Source organism: Muntiacus reevesi, chromosome 4 (assembly GCF_963930625.1).
Source record: "Muntiacus reevesi chromosome 4, mMunRee1.1, whole genome shotgun sequence".
Lineage (NCBI taxonomy): Eukaryota > Metazoa > Chordata > Mammalia > Artiodactyla > Cervidae > Muntiacus > Muntiacus reevesi.
In genome coordinates, this window is record NC_089252.1 from 75,126,273 (window position 1) to 75,145,883 (window position 19,611).

At 42.7% G+C, this 19,611-nt stretch overlaps 1 protein-coding gene across 1 annotated transcript in view; it reads left to right on the top strand.

Moving 5' to 3' along the window:
- ABHD5 (abhydrolase domain containing 5, lysophosphatidic acid acyltransferase) overlaps positions 1-18,574 on the top strand; it is a 40,634-nt gene extending 22,060 nt beyond the window's left edge. The window contains exons 3-7 of the mRNA XM_065933144.1: positions 2,099-2,471; positions 9,325-9,479; positions 13,438-13,549; positions 16,491-16,677; positions 17,267-18,574. Of these exons, the coding sequence (XP_065789216.1) occupies positions 2,099-2,471; positions 9,325-9,479; positions 13,438-13,549; positions 16,491-16,677; positions 17,267-17,356 (917 nt within the window). The 3' untranslated portion in view covers positions 17,357-18,574. The remainder of the gene's footprint in view (positions 1-2,098; positions 2,472-9,324; positions 9,480-13,437; positions 13,550-16,490; positions 16,678-17,266) is intronic.
- The last annotated feature ends 1,037 nt before the right edge of the window (positions 18,575-19,611 follow it).

Genomic DNA, 19,611 nt, shown 5'->3' on the forward strand with positions numbered 1-19,611 from the left:
TGTTTAATGTCTGGCTTAAGGTAAGACCCCTGGATGCCTATATGTGCTTCTGCATTTAGACTGTTGGTCATCACTTACCATGTGTTCTCTGGAAGGCTCCACTGTATACCCATCAGAGAATGAGAGTGGAAAAAACAGGTAATGTCTGAGATTATTTTGAAAATAGTTTTGACCTGGGGAGGCCTCCCGAAAGGGTCCCCAACTCACCAGAGGCCCCCGGACTGTGCTTTGAGAGCATTCTGCAGGTGCTGCAGTGCGAGCAGCCTTGTCTGTTGGAACAGATGGTGGAGTATAGCCATGTAACCTGCTCTAAGCCCAGGGCTGCAGCCAGGGCTTACAGGGTCTTGGGCAAGTCCCTTTTCTCAGTCTCCTAATTTTTGCCTATAAGAGGAGGTGGGTGTGGTGATCCTTAGAATTCTTTCTGGTTCTAGGATTGTAGGATTCTTTATGTTGACATTCATAGTAGTACAGAAACTTTTTTGTTTTTGTTGTTTCTTGTGAGTGCTGAAGTTTACCCACACATGTCCTCTCAGAGTATTCCTAGGTATCTGTGGATAAACTTTCAAGTAATGTTCTTTACTGTGTAGTTTTGTTTAGAGGAGGAGATTAAGTGGTGTACATCTGTGATTATTGTGTATGTTTGTGCAGATACTTACACCTGTTTTTCATCCTCTCTGCCACAAATGAATTTCGTTTGTAAATTTGAATGATTATGGAATAAGTGACCATAACTGGATATATCCCTGGAAAGGGACATTTAGCCTTTTTACATAGATTTTTAACATGAAACTCCATTGGGTAATCTTGTTCTCTCCAAAGCTGGGAAGATTGTCATTGCGGTTTACTAAATGAAAAAATCCTTGTCCGGAGATTTTTTTTAAAAAAGGGTGGGAACACTAGGAACTCATTTCCTGTATCTAATGAACATACTGATTTCCTCCTGCTAGGTTCTAGGGATGCAAATAGGAGAACTGGCCCCTGCTCCCGTGTCAGACACAGGAGCACAGTGAGATGAGCTGTCACAGAGGTCACAGTAGTTTTTATGAGAATACTCACACAATATCTGTGTTCAAAATGCCAGTGTGGTTGGGCTTGGCACTAAAACCAGCTCACCTCCCTCTCCAGATTGCTGTCATTTCCCTTCACTCAGATAACGTGGACTCTGTTAATATTCTCAACAATTGCTGGGTTTCCCTTTCAGCCGCCATGTGGGGACAAAACCGAAAGTAATTTCTCAGGTTAAAGTGCAGAAACTCGTGGCTCTCCGGTATTTGTCCACTGCAGACATATATGCACAAATCTTTAAGGGATATATCTAAAGTGTAGCTGTTCAATTGATAATGTGAGGTAAAAGGATTTCAAATTAGTTCCATCTTTCATCAGTTTGGGGGGAGATTTAAAGTATTTAGTCCTGTAGCACTGAGAATAAGAACGATGTTTTATCTACACAACTGTGATTATTTATTTTCTCTGAAGTATTTACTTTTGTGGATCTGAACTCAGACTACCTAGCACTCACACTGAAGAGTTCCTTCCATACCCTGTGATCTTTTTCTACTAAACCTTCTGGTGACTTAAGATTTCAACACATGTTCAATACTCATGCTGTTAATCTTTCCCTAAATTCATGATGACTTTTTAGGAAAAAGTATTTCTTTTGAGTCTGACTTCAATCTTTAATACTTAACCTTCAAGTGTTCTACACATACAAGGTACTGTTACTTTGTTATTGTCGGTAAAGCCATAGACCTTAAAATAATGGATTCAGCGACGACTATGTCCCTCTCCAGCACCCTCCACTGATGGATGTGTAAGGAAGTCCAAAGAGCTAATATGACTTGCCAGGAAACCTAGGACACAGGTACTTGAGACTTGTCTGAGATAGCTCTTCCTACTAAAGTGTGAGATATGGTCATTAAGAATTACCTGGTTCAATAAAATGTGTACATTTTTTTAAGGGCTGACATAATAAAGGCTAAAATCATGTAAATGCATACTAGGTGGTTCCTAGATGATTAATTTCCAGTTGCTCTGAGACTACTCCCCTTCTCAGAAGTCATGAGGCTAAACAGAATTTCTCTTTTTATGTTCCCATTAGGTGTCCCCTGCACATACAAAAAAGGATCCGTTTGTATATCTAATGGAAATAAAATATGGACACTGAAGCTCTCTCATAATATTTCAAATAAGACTCCACTTGTCCTCCTTCATGGTTTTGGAGGAGGTCTTGGACTCTGGGCACTGAATTTTGGCGATCTTTGCACCAATAGACCTGTCTATGCTTTTGACCTGCTGGGCTTTGGACGAAGTAGTCGACCCAGATTTGACAGTGATGCAGAAGAAGTGGAGAATCAGTTTGTGGAATCCATTGAAGAGTGGCGATGTGCCCTTGGACTGGACAAAATGATCTTGCTTGGACACAACCTAGGTGGGTTCCTGGCTGCTGCTTACTCACTGAAGTACCCATCCAGGTGAGTGGGGGTGTCAGAAGAGAGGCACCCAAGCATCCGTTTCTAGTTCCCCTCTTTGGTGGTGGTTGGTGTCTGACCCTTTGAAAACAGACATTCTCTTAAAGGACCCTGTAGATCAAACAGCCACAGCTGATGGCCAGTTTAGTAGCAGAAATAATATTGTCAGATTTTCCTGTTGTATCTGCTACGTAGGAGGCTTGTAAAAGGACTTTTTATTTATTAGAATGTACACAATTTAAGCCACAAGTAAAAACTGTTGTGTTGTTACTCTTTACTCAGACCTATGGATCCAGCAGGCTTTTCCTAGTCTTTTCTAGGTTTCAGGAAGCAGCAGTAAGAAACCAGAGAAATTAGAACACATAGGCTCTTGTGCTGTCTTTATGGCTTAGAGGAAATCACTTAACTCTAAATTTTAGTTTCCTCATCTCTTAGGTACAGAAAATATACTCACATTATATCTTGTAGCATTTTTATTCTACTGTGCCCTAATCTTTATTGCTATAGAATTTTTTTTCAGAGTCATTAAATTAATGATTGTTTACTTCAGAATCTTTGTAGCATCTCCACCTTCCTTTACCATATTTTCTTATGCTGTTTCCTGTTATTTATGTTGCTAATCTGAGAGGACGTCACATGGGAGTGCTCAGAAAACAGAAGCAAAGCTCATTTTTGTTTTGTTCATCTTTTTGGAAAGAAAACAAAAAACTGTCAGCATTTTTGTGCCGCCAGTGTATTTTTCCACTGGAGTAGTGAACTAATCCAGAATTGTGACCGACTTTGACGCTGAGGACTGTGAATGGGATGACGGTCCTTTTCAGAGGCGGGGGTGCACGTGTCGGGCCGTCCCGTGGCAGAACTGCGGGTGTCCCGTTCACACAGCACAGTCCTCTCCGCACTGGAGGGTAAAGCGGGCTTGTCACCGTGCAGGTCTGTGCTCTCAAAAGAAATCCAGATTTCCTTCTTTCTAGTTGGCTTTTTGGGGATTATTGTCTTTTATCAAGTCCTACTCTCGGTGAAGAACAACTCCTTTGTTTGTGGGGAAGGAGCGATTACTCTTCTGGTATAATGCAACATGGTTGTCTGTGGAGGTTGGGCTTCCTCTGGTTCTGGTCAGGTATTTATTTTGTTTTTATCGAAGTGGAATTACTTTACAGTGTTGTGTTAGTTTCTCCTGTACAACAGTGTGAATCAGCTCTGTGTACACATGTATCTCCTCCCTTCTGAGTCTCCTTCCCAGCCCACCCCGCCTCCCACGCCGCTGGGTCATCACAGAGCCCTGCGCCGAGCTGCCTGTGCTGTGCAGAGGCGTCCCACCAGCTGTCTGTCTTACACATGGTCAGTGCTGCCCCCTCAGCTCATCTCACCCTCTCCTCTCCCTCTGTGTCCACAAGTCCATCCTTCTTGTCAAGGATTTATTATGTCTATCTTGTGGTACTCATTCCCTGGAGGTGGGACATGGCACTCCGTGGGCCAGGCTCTGGTCATGAAAACGTACATCACAGGTTCCTGACCCTTCAAGGCTATCTGCCATTTAGATCACTTGGTGAGATTTTCATTTGCAGTTGGGAACTGCTATAAAGAAATAAGGTACTTCAGTGATTTAGGAGGGAATAACCACTTGAAAACCATCTATAAAAGAGAATTAGGGAGCAGAACAAGTATGTAAAATAAAGCCAGTGATCCCTGCATTGAACTGACTACGTTTTAGAAAATGATTCTTGAATGTTTGTGCCTAATAAATCTGAACTACTGTGGGAGGACCAAGAACCACTAAGTATTAGCAATGGATGAATGAGAGAATGCTTGAAATAATTAGCATGTTTAAATTGGCTGCTTGCTGCTAAATATTGAGTGAAACTCTACAGAATGTGTTGGGTATGAAGGCCTATATTTTTTACTGTATAAAAATTGAGTCTTGAAACACAAGTTGATTTCAAAATAACAGGGTTCTTTGGGTTTTCAGAGATCCCAAGTCATGAGTGAAGGCCAGTGTGTTTTTTTCCTTATTACTATTAATGGTCCCGACTTGTGTTAATTTCTTACCTTACAGAAAATTTTCCTCCTCCATCCTGACCAAACAAATTCATTCAAATTTACATAGAAGATCTGATGTTATGGCTAATGGAACAATTCAGCAGATTCACAGATCCAGACATAGTTAAACACAAGTGATGGCTACCTACATGTGTTCATAATTATAGCAAGCTCACAGTCAGTGAGGTTTAGCATTAGGTGTTTCTTCAAGTTGCACTCACACTAAACATATGGGTGGTTGTCAGGGTCACCATCTGTGTGATCTGAGAGGTTTTACCTGAGCCAGAAAAGCTGCTGGGTGGCATATACATATTTCCTCTGGTGCAGTAGTTTTGCATTGTAAGGAACTGCCTACTCGAAATGTCACTTACCCAACTTTAACTTGATCCAAGTACCTTTTTAAAAACTTTTGTTTAGAATTATTTTGAGAGAGAGGTACAGAGATTCCTTATGTAATCCCCGTTCCTACATGTGCACAGCCTCCCCTACAAGGACCATTTTTATTACGCTGTCATGACTTTAAAATAAATCTTTGCATTTCAGAAAGACTTTGGTGGGAGGGTGAGAGGAGGGGGAAAATGGTCTAATAGAGACCAAATGAAATTCAGTTAATTTCCTTCACTCACTGTGCAGCTTGTCTTTTTTTTTTTTTTTGAGTGGACTTTGAGAATACCACTTTCTGCTTTGCTGCCTCAGGTATGACAGATATAGTTTTCATCATTTTTTTTCCTAAGAGAACCACAGCTCTTTAACTTCTGTTGTTTCTATGCATGGAGGAAAAACCCACAAAGACAACATTTTTTTTTTTTTTTTTACTTACTGGGACTTAAGTCCCAATCTGTACATATTAACCCTGTCTTTTATGGGCAGCCCCGTTCTTTCATTCTTGGTTTATTTTTATAGGACGGTTTGAGGAGAAGAGTAAAAATTCCTAGTTTAAAGTACTTGTTTAGGAAGAATTCCAATAATAGAGAACAAGTAAAAACTGATTTTTTCCAGTTTTTGGTACATTAGGTCAACCTGTGTGCTTGATCTCTATGAGCAGCAGAGTGCCTCTGTCCGTAAAAGTTGTCCTACCTTGTGGCAGTGACCCCATATATTTCCCAGATTCTTGATACTGATTATCAAGAATCAGTACTCAATGATTCAGCAATTGTGATACTTGATGTAAAAGTACCTGGCTGAACCCTCCATTGAAATGCCAGTGTTGAATGAAACACCCTAACATCATAATCCAGCAGGTTGTGTGTTTAAATGATGTTGAGTGACTTTGTATGCCTGTAAGGCTTACAGTGCATTGGGGGGAGAGACAGAAATAACCTTGTGAGTAGCATGCCAATTGTGAGATCTCTTGATGAATACCTGTCCCTGTCTCAGGGTCCATTATGGTACTCTAAAGAGGTACAACTGGAGCTGCCGTGGAGGTCTCAAAGGAAAGTAGCAGAAGAGCATTCTAGGCAGTAGGGACAGAAATCCCAAAGGGCCTGTGCTAGGGGGACACTTGGGCCATTCTGGAAAAGCAGTGCGGTGGATGGGCAGAGAAGTTACGAACTGATTAATAGATTATTCCATATGGAGGCACATACCCCATGTTCCTTCCCCCAAAATGACCTTAATTCATCTCAGTTCTCATACCATGATGTGTAATAGTTAGACAGGTTGCCTGTGATTTTACTTGTAGATGGGTGTGCTGTGTGACCAGCAGGAACCACTCACTGGGTGAGGTGTCCTGGGCTGCCATGCTGCACCACAAAATCTTCTTCATCAAGCAGTGTCTGATCACCGCAAGGCGGCCGCAGAGGGAGAGTAAACCAGCAGAAATAGCCAAAGATCCCATCTCCTTTCTTACATCTGTGTGTTCCTTTTTAATTTGCTTTTACTTCTGGCTCCTGCCACTCAGGATCCCATGGGCTTCTGCGGTGGCTCAATGGTAAAGAATTCACCTGCCAAGTAGCAGAGATCCAGGAGACGTGGGTTTGATCCCTGGGTCAGGAAGATCCCCTGGAGGAGGAAACAGCAGCCTGCTCCATTCTTGCCTGGAAAATCCCATGGACAGAGGAGCGTGGCAGGTTGCAGTCCATGGGGTTGCAAAAAGTTGGACATGACTTAGCAACTAAACAGCAACAACTCAGGATCCTGTACAAAGACAGTCTGTTTTTTATAGGTATTTGTTATAAACTAAGGAAAAGGACACTATGAGAACTTCGATTAACTTAGAAAGTGTTTAGCAAAGAGATCATTCCAAGTCACAACCGAATAGGTTACATCTGGTCTTTTTCACTCAAAGGTTTTCAGATCATCTTGCTTTTGATCTTGCCTGGCTGTCTCCTGACCATGTGGAGCTGGGCTGAGCATTTCTTATTGGTTCCTCTTGAGATGAAAGACTGACTGTTCTACTTGACCCAGTTAGGGGTATTTAAGTTCATTGTTCTGTGCTCCATCCTCCCCTCAGTAGCTTGGAACTAATGGGAAATACCTGGGGCTAACTTCATCTCAAGAATGTCTCATTTGTGTACTGACTTCTTTCTAGTCCTTTTCCTTGCTCCTTAGTAGGTCCTGTAAACTCCTTTGTACATTGTGGTTCTGGGTGTGGCTGTTTTGTTGTATTATTACTGGCTGGTGGCTGACTTTATGTCACATAAATGTCTGGTTTATATAGCCTTGTTGGCCTTTAGGCTTAGCCCTTACATGAGCATGTTGAAGCAGGTGTTTGTCTACTTCTTAGGCCTGGAGGCTGTAATCTGGTCATCATCTTCAGACTCAAGACCTACTGTAATGACTAAGCTGGAGAAGAATGCTTCTTTATGTTTTGAAACTGATGAACTGTTCTCTTGTTCCTGCTTTGCTGGTTCTTTGTTTTTCTTGTAGTTTGCATTAGTCTCTGAATCTCGATAAAGATGTCTGATAAGCTGACTCACATGCTATCTGGCTAGACCCATTCTTTAAGCCTAAATGTGAACTGACAATCAAGCTGTCCTCTCTGGGATATTAGAAGGTGTGTTCTGGATTACTATATGAGTTTGGATCCCAGGTAGAGCAATGGTAAAGAATCCACTTGCCAGTGCAGGAGACACAGGAGACACAGGTTCGATCCCTGCGTCGGGGAGCTCCCCTGGAGACGGAAATGGCAACCCACTTCAGTATTCTTGCCTGGAGAATCCCATGGACAGAAGAGCTGGCCGGGCTACAGTTCTTGGGGTTGCAAAGAGTCGGATGAGACTAAGTGACTGAGCGCACGTGCATACACACACACACACACACACACACACACACACACACACACATTAAAAGTAAATAATTCCTGTCAAATGAGTCACACAGTACATCTCAGCTTTATTCTCATGCCATGAGATGAAAGATGGGGCTGAGTATTCTCCAAGAGTCCATGGAGCTCTATGCTCTGGGTCTGTTCTCTGAAGCTTTCTGTGTGAGAAAATGCTGTCATAGCAAAGTACTCTTTACTAACTAATCTGTGCTGACAAAAATACTAAAACTTCATATTATTTATGTATTTGTTCTGGCTTTTCTGGATCTTGGCCACTGTGCGGGCTTTTCTGTAGTTGCAGCGAGCAGGAGGTACTCTCTAGTTGCAGTGTGTGGGCTTCTCGTTGCAGTGGCTTCTCTTCTTCTGGAGCACAGGCTGTAGGCACATGGGCTCAGTAGTTGCGGCACACAGGCTTTGTTGCTCCATGGCATGTGGAATCTTCCCAGACCAGGGATCGAACCCATGTCCCCTGCATTGACAGGTGAATTGTTTAGCACTGGACCACCAGGGAAGTCCGGAAATAATAAAACTTTTTACATTGGGAATAATAGCTATCTGTTCCCATATTCTGGTTTCTTTACCTTTCTATTTCAATTGTGACTTAGGAAAGGGACTTCAGAATCAGTGTCAGTTCATCCTTGGGAGATCTTTGCTGGCATTTCTTGGCTGTTTTGGCTACAGTTGAATATTGTTTTATGTCAGGATATTTCTGTTTTGTTGAGGATCTTGATGATGTGTAGTACTGTGTTGCAATTATGAAGACATGTTTCTGGTTTTCTGTCATCGGAAAGATGCTTCATTAGATGGAAAAATTAAAACTCTTGGTGCTGCGAAGCAATTTGATATGGGTTTGAACTGAAGCTATTCTGTCTCTTTAATTAGTAAAGAAGAAAATTAGGAAATAATTAGGAACAGAATCTCATGCCAGGATGTCATGATGTTATGGGTAGGGTACATGTGTTCCTGTTGATCAAACTGAAATCCCAAACTAGGGGGTATATTTTCAGCCCATAGTGTTACATTATTTTCGTCTTTGTGAAAAGTTCATTCAAAGTCCTTTTGAATCCACCCAAAGTCCTAATGCTTCTTAAACTTGTAGAATGATTTGGTTCATAGGAAATAACTATTGTTGGTGCCTGAAGTTATTTTATGAGTGTAATATTAATCTCCAGTCATTTCTGAAGTGTCAACCTTGAGGTATATGGAACCATATCATTTGCCAGAGTGTAGCTTAAACAACAAATGCTGTCTTTTCTTGATTCTCAAGAATAGCTACAGTTATCATATACCCTTTCACACATCCATCATCCATTATTATCTACATTTAGATGGATTAAATATGAAGCCCTTTTTCTACCAGACACCTCTCAAATCCTACCAGATCTCATCAGTTCACATATAATAAGAGGAAGATGTAACCTGTTCAGTCCTCAGTTTTCTCTTCAATGCCAGGTGTTTGAAGGAAGTTCATTCTGCCTTTATAAATCGTGTAAGTTCTTTGTAGTCCTGGGGTGAATTTGCCAAATGATCTTTAGTCTGTTCTTTCCCGTACAGGGTTAGTCATCTCATTTTAGTGGAGCCTTGGGGTTTTCCTGAACGACCAGACCTTGCTGATCAAGAGAGACCAATCCCAGTTTGGATCAGAGCCTTGGGAGCAGCGTTGACTCCCTTTAACCCTTTAGCTGGCCTCAGGATTGCGGGGCCCTTTGGTGAGTGCTTCTATATCTGTATCCTGTGTGTGCGTTTGTGCTCAGTTGTGTCTCACTTTGTGACCCCACCCACCAGGCTCCTCTGTCCATGGGATTCTCCAGGCAAGAATACTGGAGTGGGTTGCCATTTCTTTCTCCAGGGGATCTTCCCAACCCAGAGATCAAACCGTATCTCTTGCATCTCCTGCATTGGCAGGTGGATTCTTTACCTCTGTGCCACCCGGAATGCCACATATCTGTATCCTGGGAGAGCAAAATGTTTATAGAGAACAACAGAGGTGTATTTGCTGATTACCATTGTTAGTTAAAATCTTGAAAACAAAAACAAACCTTACTTTTTGTCCTCCTTTACAAAGTACCGGTCAATGCCTAAAGAGGACTGAAACCAGGCTCCTCTCCTTAAAGAGGAATCTTTATATGGTGACCATTACAGATTATTAGCAGGCAGAGGACATGGAAAATGCTAAGGCTGAGGTTAGGTGACCTTGAACATTCTGAAAAAGGCCAAGCCAGCAGTGTCATTGGTAGTGTATCTACTAGCCTGGGGCATGGGAGGAGGTGATCTGTTGGGGCCTGTAACCAGCTGACGATATCCAGCTGACAGGTTACAAAGCCAGACCTAATCGACCTGGGATAACAACCATCACTCAGATTCCTTTCTTGCCCCATAATGTTAGTGTTTAAAAGATAAAGTCATTCTTTCCTACAAAGATTTGGGGGAAGTCTCTGATTTAAGTTCATTTCACTCTTGACTCCTCTTTCTCAGCCTCACTCACCTCATTGTCACAGATGGTGACGGTCTGCACCTCTGCCTTTCCCTCTTACGGCTGTGTCAGTGAGAAAGGCTTTAGGCTGGAAGTAACAGAAGACCTCAGCCGCCTAAAGCAGAAGGCCTTTTATTGTTTTCTTAACAGTCTGGAGGCAGGTGGTTTTAGCATTTTTTTCTAGAAGCTGGCTCCTTGGTGAAAGGGTCTGGGTCTACGTATGTGATTCTCTTGACCTTTTACCTCACAGTTCAGTGGTTGCTGTTACAGAAGCGTCAGCTCGTCAGACAGCTCTATGACCGAGAGGAAGAGAAAGCATAAGGCTCTATGTCGGGGAAGAAGGTCGCCCCTGGGAGCCCAGGCAGGCTTCCCCGTGTGTCTCTGCCCACTCCTGATGTTCTTCCATCAACCGAGAAGAAGACTTTTCTGTGACTAATCAGTCATCCTTCATTCATTTCCAAGGGTCTGAGTGAGGGACCTGCTTTCCTGGGCACGTTGCTGCCTAACTGACACACGGAAGTCAGGTTCGCTTAGCAGGAAAAGACGATTGGCGTGGTGGATGGGTGAGGGTGTGGCAGTAACTTCTCTGTAGGTGGCTGTAGACTCTGCCTCCCTATGCCCAGGCCCAGCCCCTCCTGTCCCAGTGCCAGCCCTTTGGGGTGTGGAGAGCAGCGGGATGCAGGAATGAGAAAAGGACATAGAGACTGAATTGGTGACCACGCCACATGCCCTCAGTACTGATGTAGATAACCTCTCTTCACCAGGCCAGTTCAGTTCAGTTGCTCAGTCGTGTCCAACTCTTTGCAGCCCCATGAACTGTATCACCAGTCTTCCCTGTCCATCACCAACTCCCAGAGCCTACTCAAACTCATGTCCATCTCGTCGGTGATGCCGTCCAACCATCTCATCCTCTGTCATCCCCTTCTCCTCTCGCCTTCAGTCTTTCCCAACATCAGGGTCTTTTCCAGTGACTTGGTTCTTCACATCAGGTGGCCAAAGTATTGGAGTTTCAGCTTCAGGATCAGTCCTTCCAATGAACATTCAGGACTGATTTCCTTTAGGATGGACTGGTTGGATCTCCTTGCAGTCCAAGGGACTCTCAAGAGTCTTCACCAACACCACAGTTCAAGAGCATCAGTTCTTTGGCACTCAGCTTTCTTTGTAGTCCAATTCTCACATCCATATGTGACTACTGGAAAAACCATAGCCTTGACTGGATGGACCTTTGTTGGCAAAGTAATGTCTCTGCTTCTTAGTATGGTGTCTAGGTTGGTCATAGCTTTTCTTACAAGGAACAAGTGTCTTTTGATTTCATGGCTGCAGTCACCATCTGTAGTGATTTTGGAACCCCCCAAAATAAAGTCTGTCACTGTTTCCATTGTTTCCCAGTCTGTTTGCCATGAAGTGATGGGACCGGATGCCATGATCTTAGTTTTCTGAATGTTGAGTTTTAAGCCAACTTTTTCACTCTCCTCTTTCACTTTCATCAAGAGGCTTTTTAGTTTTTCTTCACTTTCTGCCATAAGGGTAATGTCATCTTCATATCTGAGGTTATTGATATTTCTCCCGGCAATCTTGATTCCAGCTTGTGCTTCTTCCAGCCCAGCATTTCGCATGATGTACTCTGCATATAAGTTAAATAAGTAGGGTGACAATATAGAGCCTTTACGTATTCTTTTCCTGATTTGGAACGAGTCTGTTGTTCCATGTCCAGTTATAACTGTTGCTTATTGACCTGCATACCGATTTCTTAGGAGGCAGGTCAGGTGGTCTGGTATTCCCCTCTCTTAGAAGAATTTTCCACAGTTTGCTGTGATCCACACAGTCAAAGACTTTTGCGTAGTCAATAAAGCAGAAGTACATGTTTTTCTGGAGCTCTTTTGCTTTTTTGATGATCCAGCTACTCTGCAGGTAGTAATAATGTGGAAAGTAAAGGATGACAGGAAATCAGGAGATAGTGATGGGGAAGGGAAAGGCCGAGGAGGGACCTTTAAAGCCATGCCCTCTGCCTCCCTTTGGTGCTCACACAGGGTGGTGAGGGTGGTATAGAATGTCTCCTGCATAATGAGAATCCTTGGTGGAGGTGCGTGGTTCCTTCAGAGAATCAGGGAGGCAGGTGAAGGAAGCAAGTAAGACCTTGCTACAGTAACGGGCAGTCGTAGCAGAGACGGAAACCAGTCAATCCTTGGGCCCTAGAAGAGAAAACAGTGACTTGATAAAAGGTTCCTACTCTTCTTCCTCTTTCCTCTGGGGACCCTGCCCCTGCCTCTCATCTCAGGGCTGGGACTGTGGGAGCCACTGTGGATGACCTTAGTGTGCAGTACTGCTAGTGTTCCAAGAAGAAAGTCTAAATGCACTTTCCCAAGAAATATTTATATCCCAGTTCACTTCATTTGGCTTCCCTTGTGGCTCAGATGGTAAAGAATGCCTGAAATGCAAGAGACCCAGGTTCAATCCCTGGGTCAGGAAGATCTCCTGAAAAAAGAAATGGCAACCCACTCCAGTATTCTTCGACAGAGGAGCCTGGAGGGCCACAGTCCATGGGGTTGCAGAGTCGGACACAACTGAGTGACTTTCACTTCACTCTACTTCATTTAGATGCTAATGTGTTGTAAATGTGGAAAAGATATAAATTATTAAGTTAATTTTATGGTATGCCTTGTCATATTCACCTGCCTTGTTTAATAGAATTTATTTTCCTACAAAAACAAGTCTTAGGCAACTGTTTTTTACCTCCTGAAGCATATCTGTAAGTCAGTAAGTGACAGTCTTTCATTCTTATTTTAATCTTTCCTTAGGGAACTTGAGAGCAATTTCTAGGATCTGTGCTTTTTTGAAACGAAAATGCATATTTGAACATATGCATAATATAGCATTTAATATTTATTACAGAAGCAAACACTGAAATCTTCTCTTGTTTAGTATCATTTAGTGACTCAATCATGTCTGACTTTTTGCAACCCCATGAACTGTAGCCAGCCAGGCTTCTCTGTCCTTGGGGTTTCCCAGGAAAAAATACTGGAGTGGGTTGCCATTTCCTTCTCCAGGGGATCTTCCTGACCCAGGGATCAAATCTGCGTCTCTTGCACTGGCAGGCAGATTCTTTACCACTGAGCCACCAGGGAAGCCCCAAAGTCTTCTCTGCTAATATATAAATTAATTGCAACTTAAAATGTTTGTTTTCTATTACATAGGTTTAAGTCTGGTACAGCGTTTAAGGCCTGATTTCAAACGGAAGTATTCTTCAATGTTTGAAGATGATACAGTGACAGAATACATCTACCACTGTAATGTCCAGACTCCGAGGTAAGGGTCTCGATTCTAAATTTACTGTGTTTGTGTTTTAGACTTTTCTTTTTTGAAAATGTGTGAACAGTCCAGGAGATATTTATCAGTATGTTAAATGACTCAATTTTAAAGGACAAGTAGTTCTTAATTTATTCATCTATTCATGGAGGACCTGTGATGTAGAACACTGTACTAGAGTCTGATGAGAGATTAAAAAATCAGATGTATTTTCTTCCCTTAAGGGGCCCATGGACAAGTTGAGGGAAGTCTTCGTCTTGGGTGTCTTGTTAAGGTGACCAGAGTTGAGAGATCATAAAGAACTTCAAATAAAACAGTGTTCTCAAATTGAGTATAAATGTTGTACACAAAAGGAGCTCTGGTATAAACAAAAGTAAATGGTCTTCTATACCATAGATCTTCTTAGAACCATTTATTATGCCAAAGGGTTTTAAATCTGCCAGGCGTGTGGCAGAGACAGGGCAGCCTTTTCAGGTTCGTTTGCTGTTGGCGCCCCTCTGTACACAGCACCTCTTCAGTCCTGTGCGTCAGCCTGAGAAACACTGAGAGGGGAGAGGGGGTGGGGAGGCTGTTAATTTTGACAATGATTAGGGGAGAGAGCATAGTAGCTAGAGGAAGCAAGAGAGCCAAGCAAAGGTATAGCTTATTAAAAAAAAAAAAAAAGACTTCTAGATCTCAGATACAAGGTATGAGTGGAGAGAATGGAGCTTGAAAGTCTTGAGGAGCTAGGAGGAGCCCCAAAGGCAGAGCCTAGAGTCGGTAGGCAGAGGATCGAGAACGGAGTGTGATGGTGAGAGCTCCGGTTTCCTTTCTGCGTTCTGCACCAGGATTGTTGAAGGATTTATCAGAAATGTGATGTCTGAACCCTGCCTCTGAGACTGATTGAGCAGTTCTGGGCTGCATCTTTACCAAACACTTCTGATGACTCCAGTAGAGGTGGGCCATAGACTGTACTTTAAAATGTAAAAATGGTTACTCATCCTTTCTAAGATCCAGACTTGGGTGAAAGGCTGAGAGATGAGATGCAGAAATAGCTCCTTCACTTTCTTTTTCTTTGCCTCTCTCACTTCTCTCAGGGCTTCTTTGGTGGCTCAGATGGTAAAGAATCTGCTGCCAATGCAGGAAATCTGGGTTCAATCCCTGGGTCAGGAAGATCCCCTAGAGAAAGAAATGAGAACCAACTCCAGTATTCTTTGCTGGGAAATCCCATGGACAGAGGAGTCTGGTGGGCTACCTTCCATGGGGTTGCAAAGAGTCAGACACAACTGAGCAACTAATACCACTTCTCTCAAAGAATATGTGCACCTACTTTATTAAAAAGATTGAGGCCATGAGAGCACTGGAGGTAGAGCTGTAACTTCCATTTTTTTTTTTTTTTTTTTTTTTTAAATAAAGTAGGTTATAGGTTGTCTGCCAAAGGGAAGGGAGGCTGGAGAGGTTTGGAGTCCGCAAGTGATTGATGTTTTGTGACTCACCCGGCACTTGACTTGGGTGGATTAGGTCTGAACACTTGACTGACTTATCCCAGCAATTGTCAGTGGCCTGTTCCGGGGGACTCATCTGTCTGTCTGTGTGGTCTCACTGTTTTGTTCTTCACCTGCTCACATTTCACAATCACGTGTGCCCATGTAGGCCTAGTTTGTGGCCTGTCCTGTGGTGGCCCTTGAATTCACAAATGGCCATTCACAAGTATGCCCCGTACCACAGAGAGCAGAGAAGTGACCACAGAATGGATCTGTCTGAGGAGTTTGCCAGATGTTCTGTATTCTTTTATGTGACGGTCAGTTAGGTGTGGCCCACACGAGAAGACATAGGAGAGGCTCGAGAGAACAAAGTTTCGTATACTCACGGTTCCTGAAGCGGAGTCACTGAGGAAGGCTCACAGAAGATGCAGCAGGTTTTGATCAGGTGGTAGAAGACAGGCGTGAGGGGAACTCCAGGCAGGAACCTTTACTGGGCTTTGCAGGAGAGGCAGGCAGCGCAGGGTGGGCAGTGTAGGATGGACTGTTTAAATTACTTCAGCAGGCTCTAAGATATCCAGATGGTTTCCAGTTTGGCAACTGGCCCTGGGATGACTAAGGCAGAGGAACATCACCTCCTGGGAAGTGCAGGCCAGACAGAAGAGGCGCAGCTCCATGTTAGTTTGCATATAAAGGAGTGGTCCCAGCTGAGTCCTTTGGTATCTCTAAAAAGAAATTAACCCCAAGAGGCAGTCTTTTCCCAGCCAGAGCGATTTTTAGGGGGACTTCCCTGACAGTCCATTGGCTAAGACTGCACACTCCCAATACAGGGGGCTCAGGTTCTATCCCCAGTCAGGGAGCTAGATCCCACTTGCCACAACTAAAGATACCAAATGCTGCAGCAAAGATTGAAGATCCCGCATGCTGCAATGAAGACCCAGTGCATCCAAATAAATAAATATATGTTTGTTTTTTAAAAAAAGATTTTCAAAGGTGTCAAACATCGTAATATGCAGAAAATTAAAAATATGTAACAGTTCACAAAGAATACTTAATCTGAATTTGTTCTCATCTTGGTGTTGATGTTGCCATTGTAGGTAAAAAGCTGGTGTCATGAACCCGTGGAAAAGCTGCCTTGTGACTAAGTTAGAGTGGAAAAAAACAAACAAACATATTTCCACTCTCCCCAAAGGAAATTTGATAATTTTATGATAGGGACTTAGGGTCACATGTTTTGATTTGGAGGAGGATCATTTTTTGTAAGTTTTTTTTAGAGGTTAAAACATCCTTGTTTATCTAACAAAAAATGTATATCTTCTGTGAGGCTTGTTCCTTACACTTCCTAGTAAATTATTTTCTGTGCAAGCTGCAGTCTTTCTTAAATGGGGGAGAATCTGAATATATGAGTGTGTTTTAATAGAGGTGAGAGTGTGATGTGCGCTAGCCCCCAGAATCATGCATGTGATTCTTCTCTCTTTAAGTGGTGAGACTGCATTCAAAAACATGACTATCCCTTACGGATGGGCAAAAAGGCCAATGCTCCAGCGAATTGGCAAAATGCACCCTGACATTCCAGTTTCCGTGATCTTCGGCGCCCGATCCTGCATAGATGGCAATTCTGGCACCAGCATCCAGTCACTACGACCACAGTCATACGTGAAGACGATAGTAAGTGTGTGGTGTAGTGTTGGTTCTCAGTTGCTTGTGAAGTCTGTTGTATTACCTTTGCTTTCATTGAGCTCTCAGGTCATCCCTGCGCCTTCACATCGAAGCTGTACCTGCAGTCTTGGTCAGAGACCTGTAGTCGTCTGTGATGGGGTCAGGTTTGATCCAAACAAATCTTCGTGTCCAGACAGCAAATCGCCATTCTTGGGGCCTTGTCTGTCCTGGAGCCACAGCACCTCTGAGGTGGGAGAGATCAAACCAGGGACAGACAGGCCCAGTAGCGTCTGTACCACCTCCCAAGGCAGCACATTCTCACCTTGGGCTGTGTTTCCGTTGGCCCTACTGTGAGAGATCAACCTAGAATGCTGTTTTTGCATCTTAAAACTTTAGTACGATTCACTGGATTTTCTCTTTATTCTCAGATCCTTTATTTACTCAAGTATACACTAGTCACTGCGGATTAGTATTGCTTTTTCTTTCCTGTTTCTCATGTATAGCTGTTGTCAGTTTCATTGCTAAGTGTCTTTAAGGGTGTAAAAGCATTCTTAAATGCTTTTACTCGCTGACCACCTGACCGCTTTTGGTTTCCTAGGCCATTCTCGGAGCAGGCCATTATGTGTATGCAGATCAGCCGGAAGACTTCAACCAGAAAGTGAAGGAGATCTGTGACACCGTGGACTGAGCACACTGCAGATGATGTGGGAAAGCCACACGGCCGACAGGCTCCTCAGCAGTGATTCGCCGTCTGTGACGCAGAGGAAGGAATCTGACGCAAGAGCCAGGCAGTCTTCCTGACTGTACTTTGCACATGTTTTCTTTATGAAGCTGCTCACACATTTAGACCAGTTAGTGCCTTCTAGAGGAATGACTTTCCCTTGTCCTACACAAAATCAAAATATACAAGAGTCTCCAAATCCAATAACTGTAATAAAAGTTTATTTGTCCCTCTGCCATACTGAAAAACTGTTAATTTTTCAACTGAAATTTTTATTTCTATCTAACTTGGCTAGGTCCGGTACTTTTTATATTGCCAATTTTAACAAGTGATTTTCTGAGTTTATATACTGTAAAGGTGCACTTTATTTTCCTTGTTTATATATACCATTTCTAATAATTGATAGAGTTACTCAAAATTCAGTGTGTTTTTATGTTAAAAACTTGTCATTTTATTAGAATATATCACTTCATTTTTGAAATGGAGTGTTGAGACAGGGTTCTGGTTAGGAAGATGGGAACTGATTTCTAGTATTGATTCCTCTGAGTATTTCATCTACTGAAAAACCTTAACTAAAAGTCTCTCCTTTTTTCCCCTGTTGATACTGTTATTCTTTTCTGTGAGCCAGGATGCAGCAGAAGGAACAGATTCCCTCACTGAGGGGACATTAAGGCTATTACCTTCCAGTAAGCCAATCATACATTTTCATCTGTGCTAAAACTGGATTATATTTTTACCACTAAAATATAAAATTGGTGGTGCCATTATGTCTCATGGCACCAGAAGTCAGCTAATATTGGTTGGTTTTTTTTTGGAAGAGTTTTGTGTTGATTAAATAACTTACATACTTGAAGTTATATGACAAAAGTTCTGTAAGGTTGGTTGAACTATGCGATAGTAACTACCATCAAGTGTAGCACTTTCTTGCTATGTTACTACAAGGGATGCTTCTCTGAAACTGTGAAAAGGCTCCATGTGGTACCTGGCTACTACTGAGAAGACCCTCTGCAAAAGGAAATGGCAGAGGGTGGTCACCAGCAAGGCATCTTAGCCTTCTGTTTTGCTTCACGTTGCTGGTCTAGGAAAAAGATGGTTATGTAAATAAAAATGGTGAACTAGAGCAAACAATGACTTCATGGTTTTGATTGTTGTATTCAATTAGTAAAGTTTTAGCTGTTAGGAAATGAAAGGTGGTTATCACTGTTGATGAACTGTGAGGAAGACCAGTTGTTCTGTTTTCAACATTATCTTCCCATACAAAAAAAAAAAGCAAATTTTACTGAAGCACAACAAATAGCTTCCCAGTGAGCAGTTTGTGTCTCTGTTTTGGGATGGACTGGGTTAGGACAGACGGAGAAGGCAATGGCACCCCACTCCAGTGCTCTTGCCTGGAAAATCCCATGGACGGGGGAGCCTGATGGGCTGCAGTCCATGGGATTGCTGAGAGTCAGACACGACTGAGCGACTTCACTTTCACTGTTCACTTTCATGCACTGGAGAAGGAAATGGCAACCCACTCCAGTGTTCTTGCCTGGAGAATCCCAGGGATGGGGAGCCTGGTGGGCTGCTGTCTATGGGGTCGCACAGAGTCAGACACGACTGAAGCGACTTAGCAGCAGCAGCAGCAGGTTAGGACAGAAGGTAACAGGAGAGCTAACCCTAGCCTGGAGAATAAAAGTAGTGTTTACTTTTTAGATTTAGAACTATTAATGGTGCAAATAGTATGGGTTATTTTGGTATTTTTATTTGATATATTCTCCAGTCTCTGTTAATTTTCCTTTGCTGGGTGAATGGCAGTTTTCAATTGTCCAAGAAGGTTTCTGCACAAGAAATGTGGTCTTAACCCTTAGAGGGAAGTTACCAGGTTCACTTAGTAGATGGGGCCTCGGGCCACTGATGTTCCAAGTGATTTAGGGAAAAGATATACCCAAATGTCAACTGGGACTTATCTTCCTACCGACTGATTTTGCTTTCTTTGAAAATTGTTGTCATAATTCTTTTTTTAAAGGCTAATTTTACCTTGGGCTGTTGTGTGTGTCATTTTGTGAAGATTGTGCTAGCACAAAAGTTCACAATCCTTGAGTTCCTGAAAATACCATGGGTCCTAAATGTTCTCTTTTCTTAAACAAATCTATTTGAGCATTTGACCTTTGCTACATCATGCACAAGGTACCTTATTTTACAGAAAAAAAATGTGACTGTGGTAGTTACAGTAGGACCAG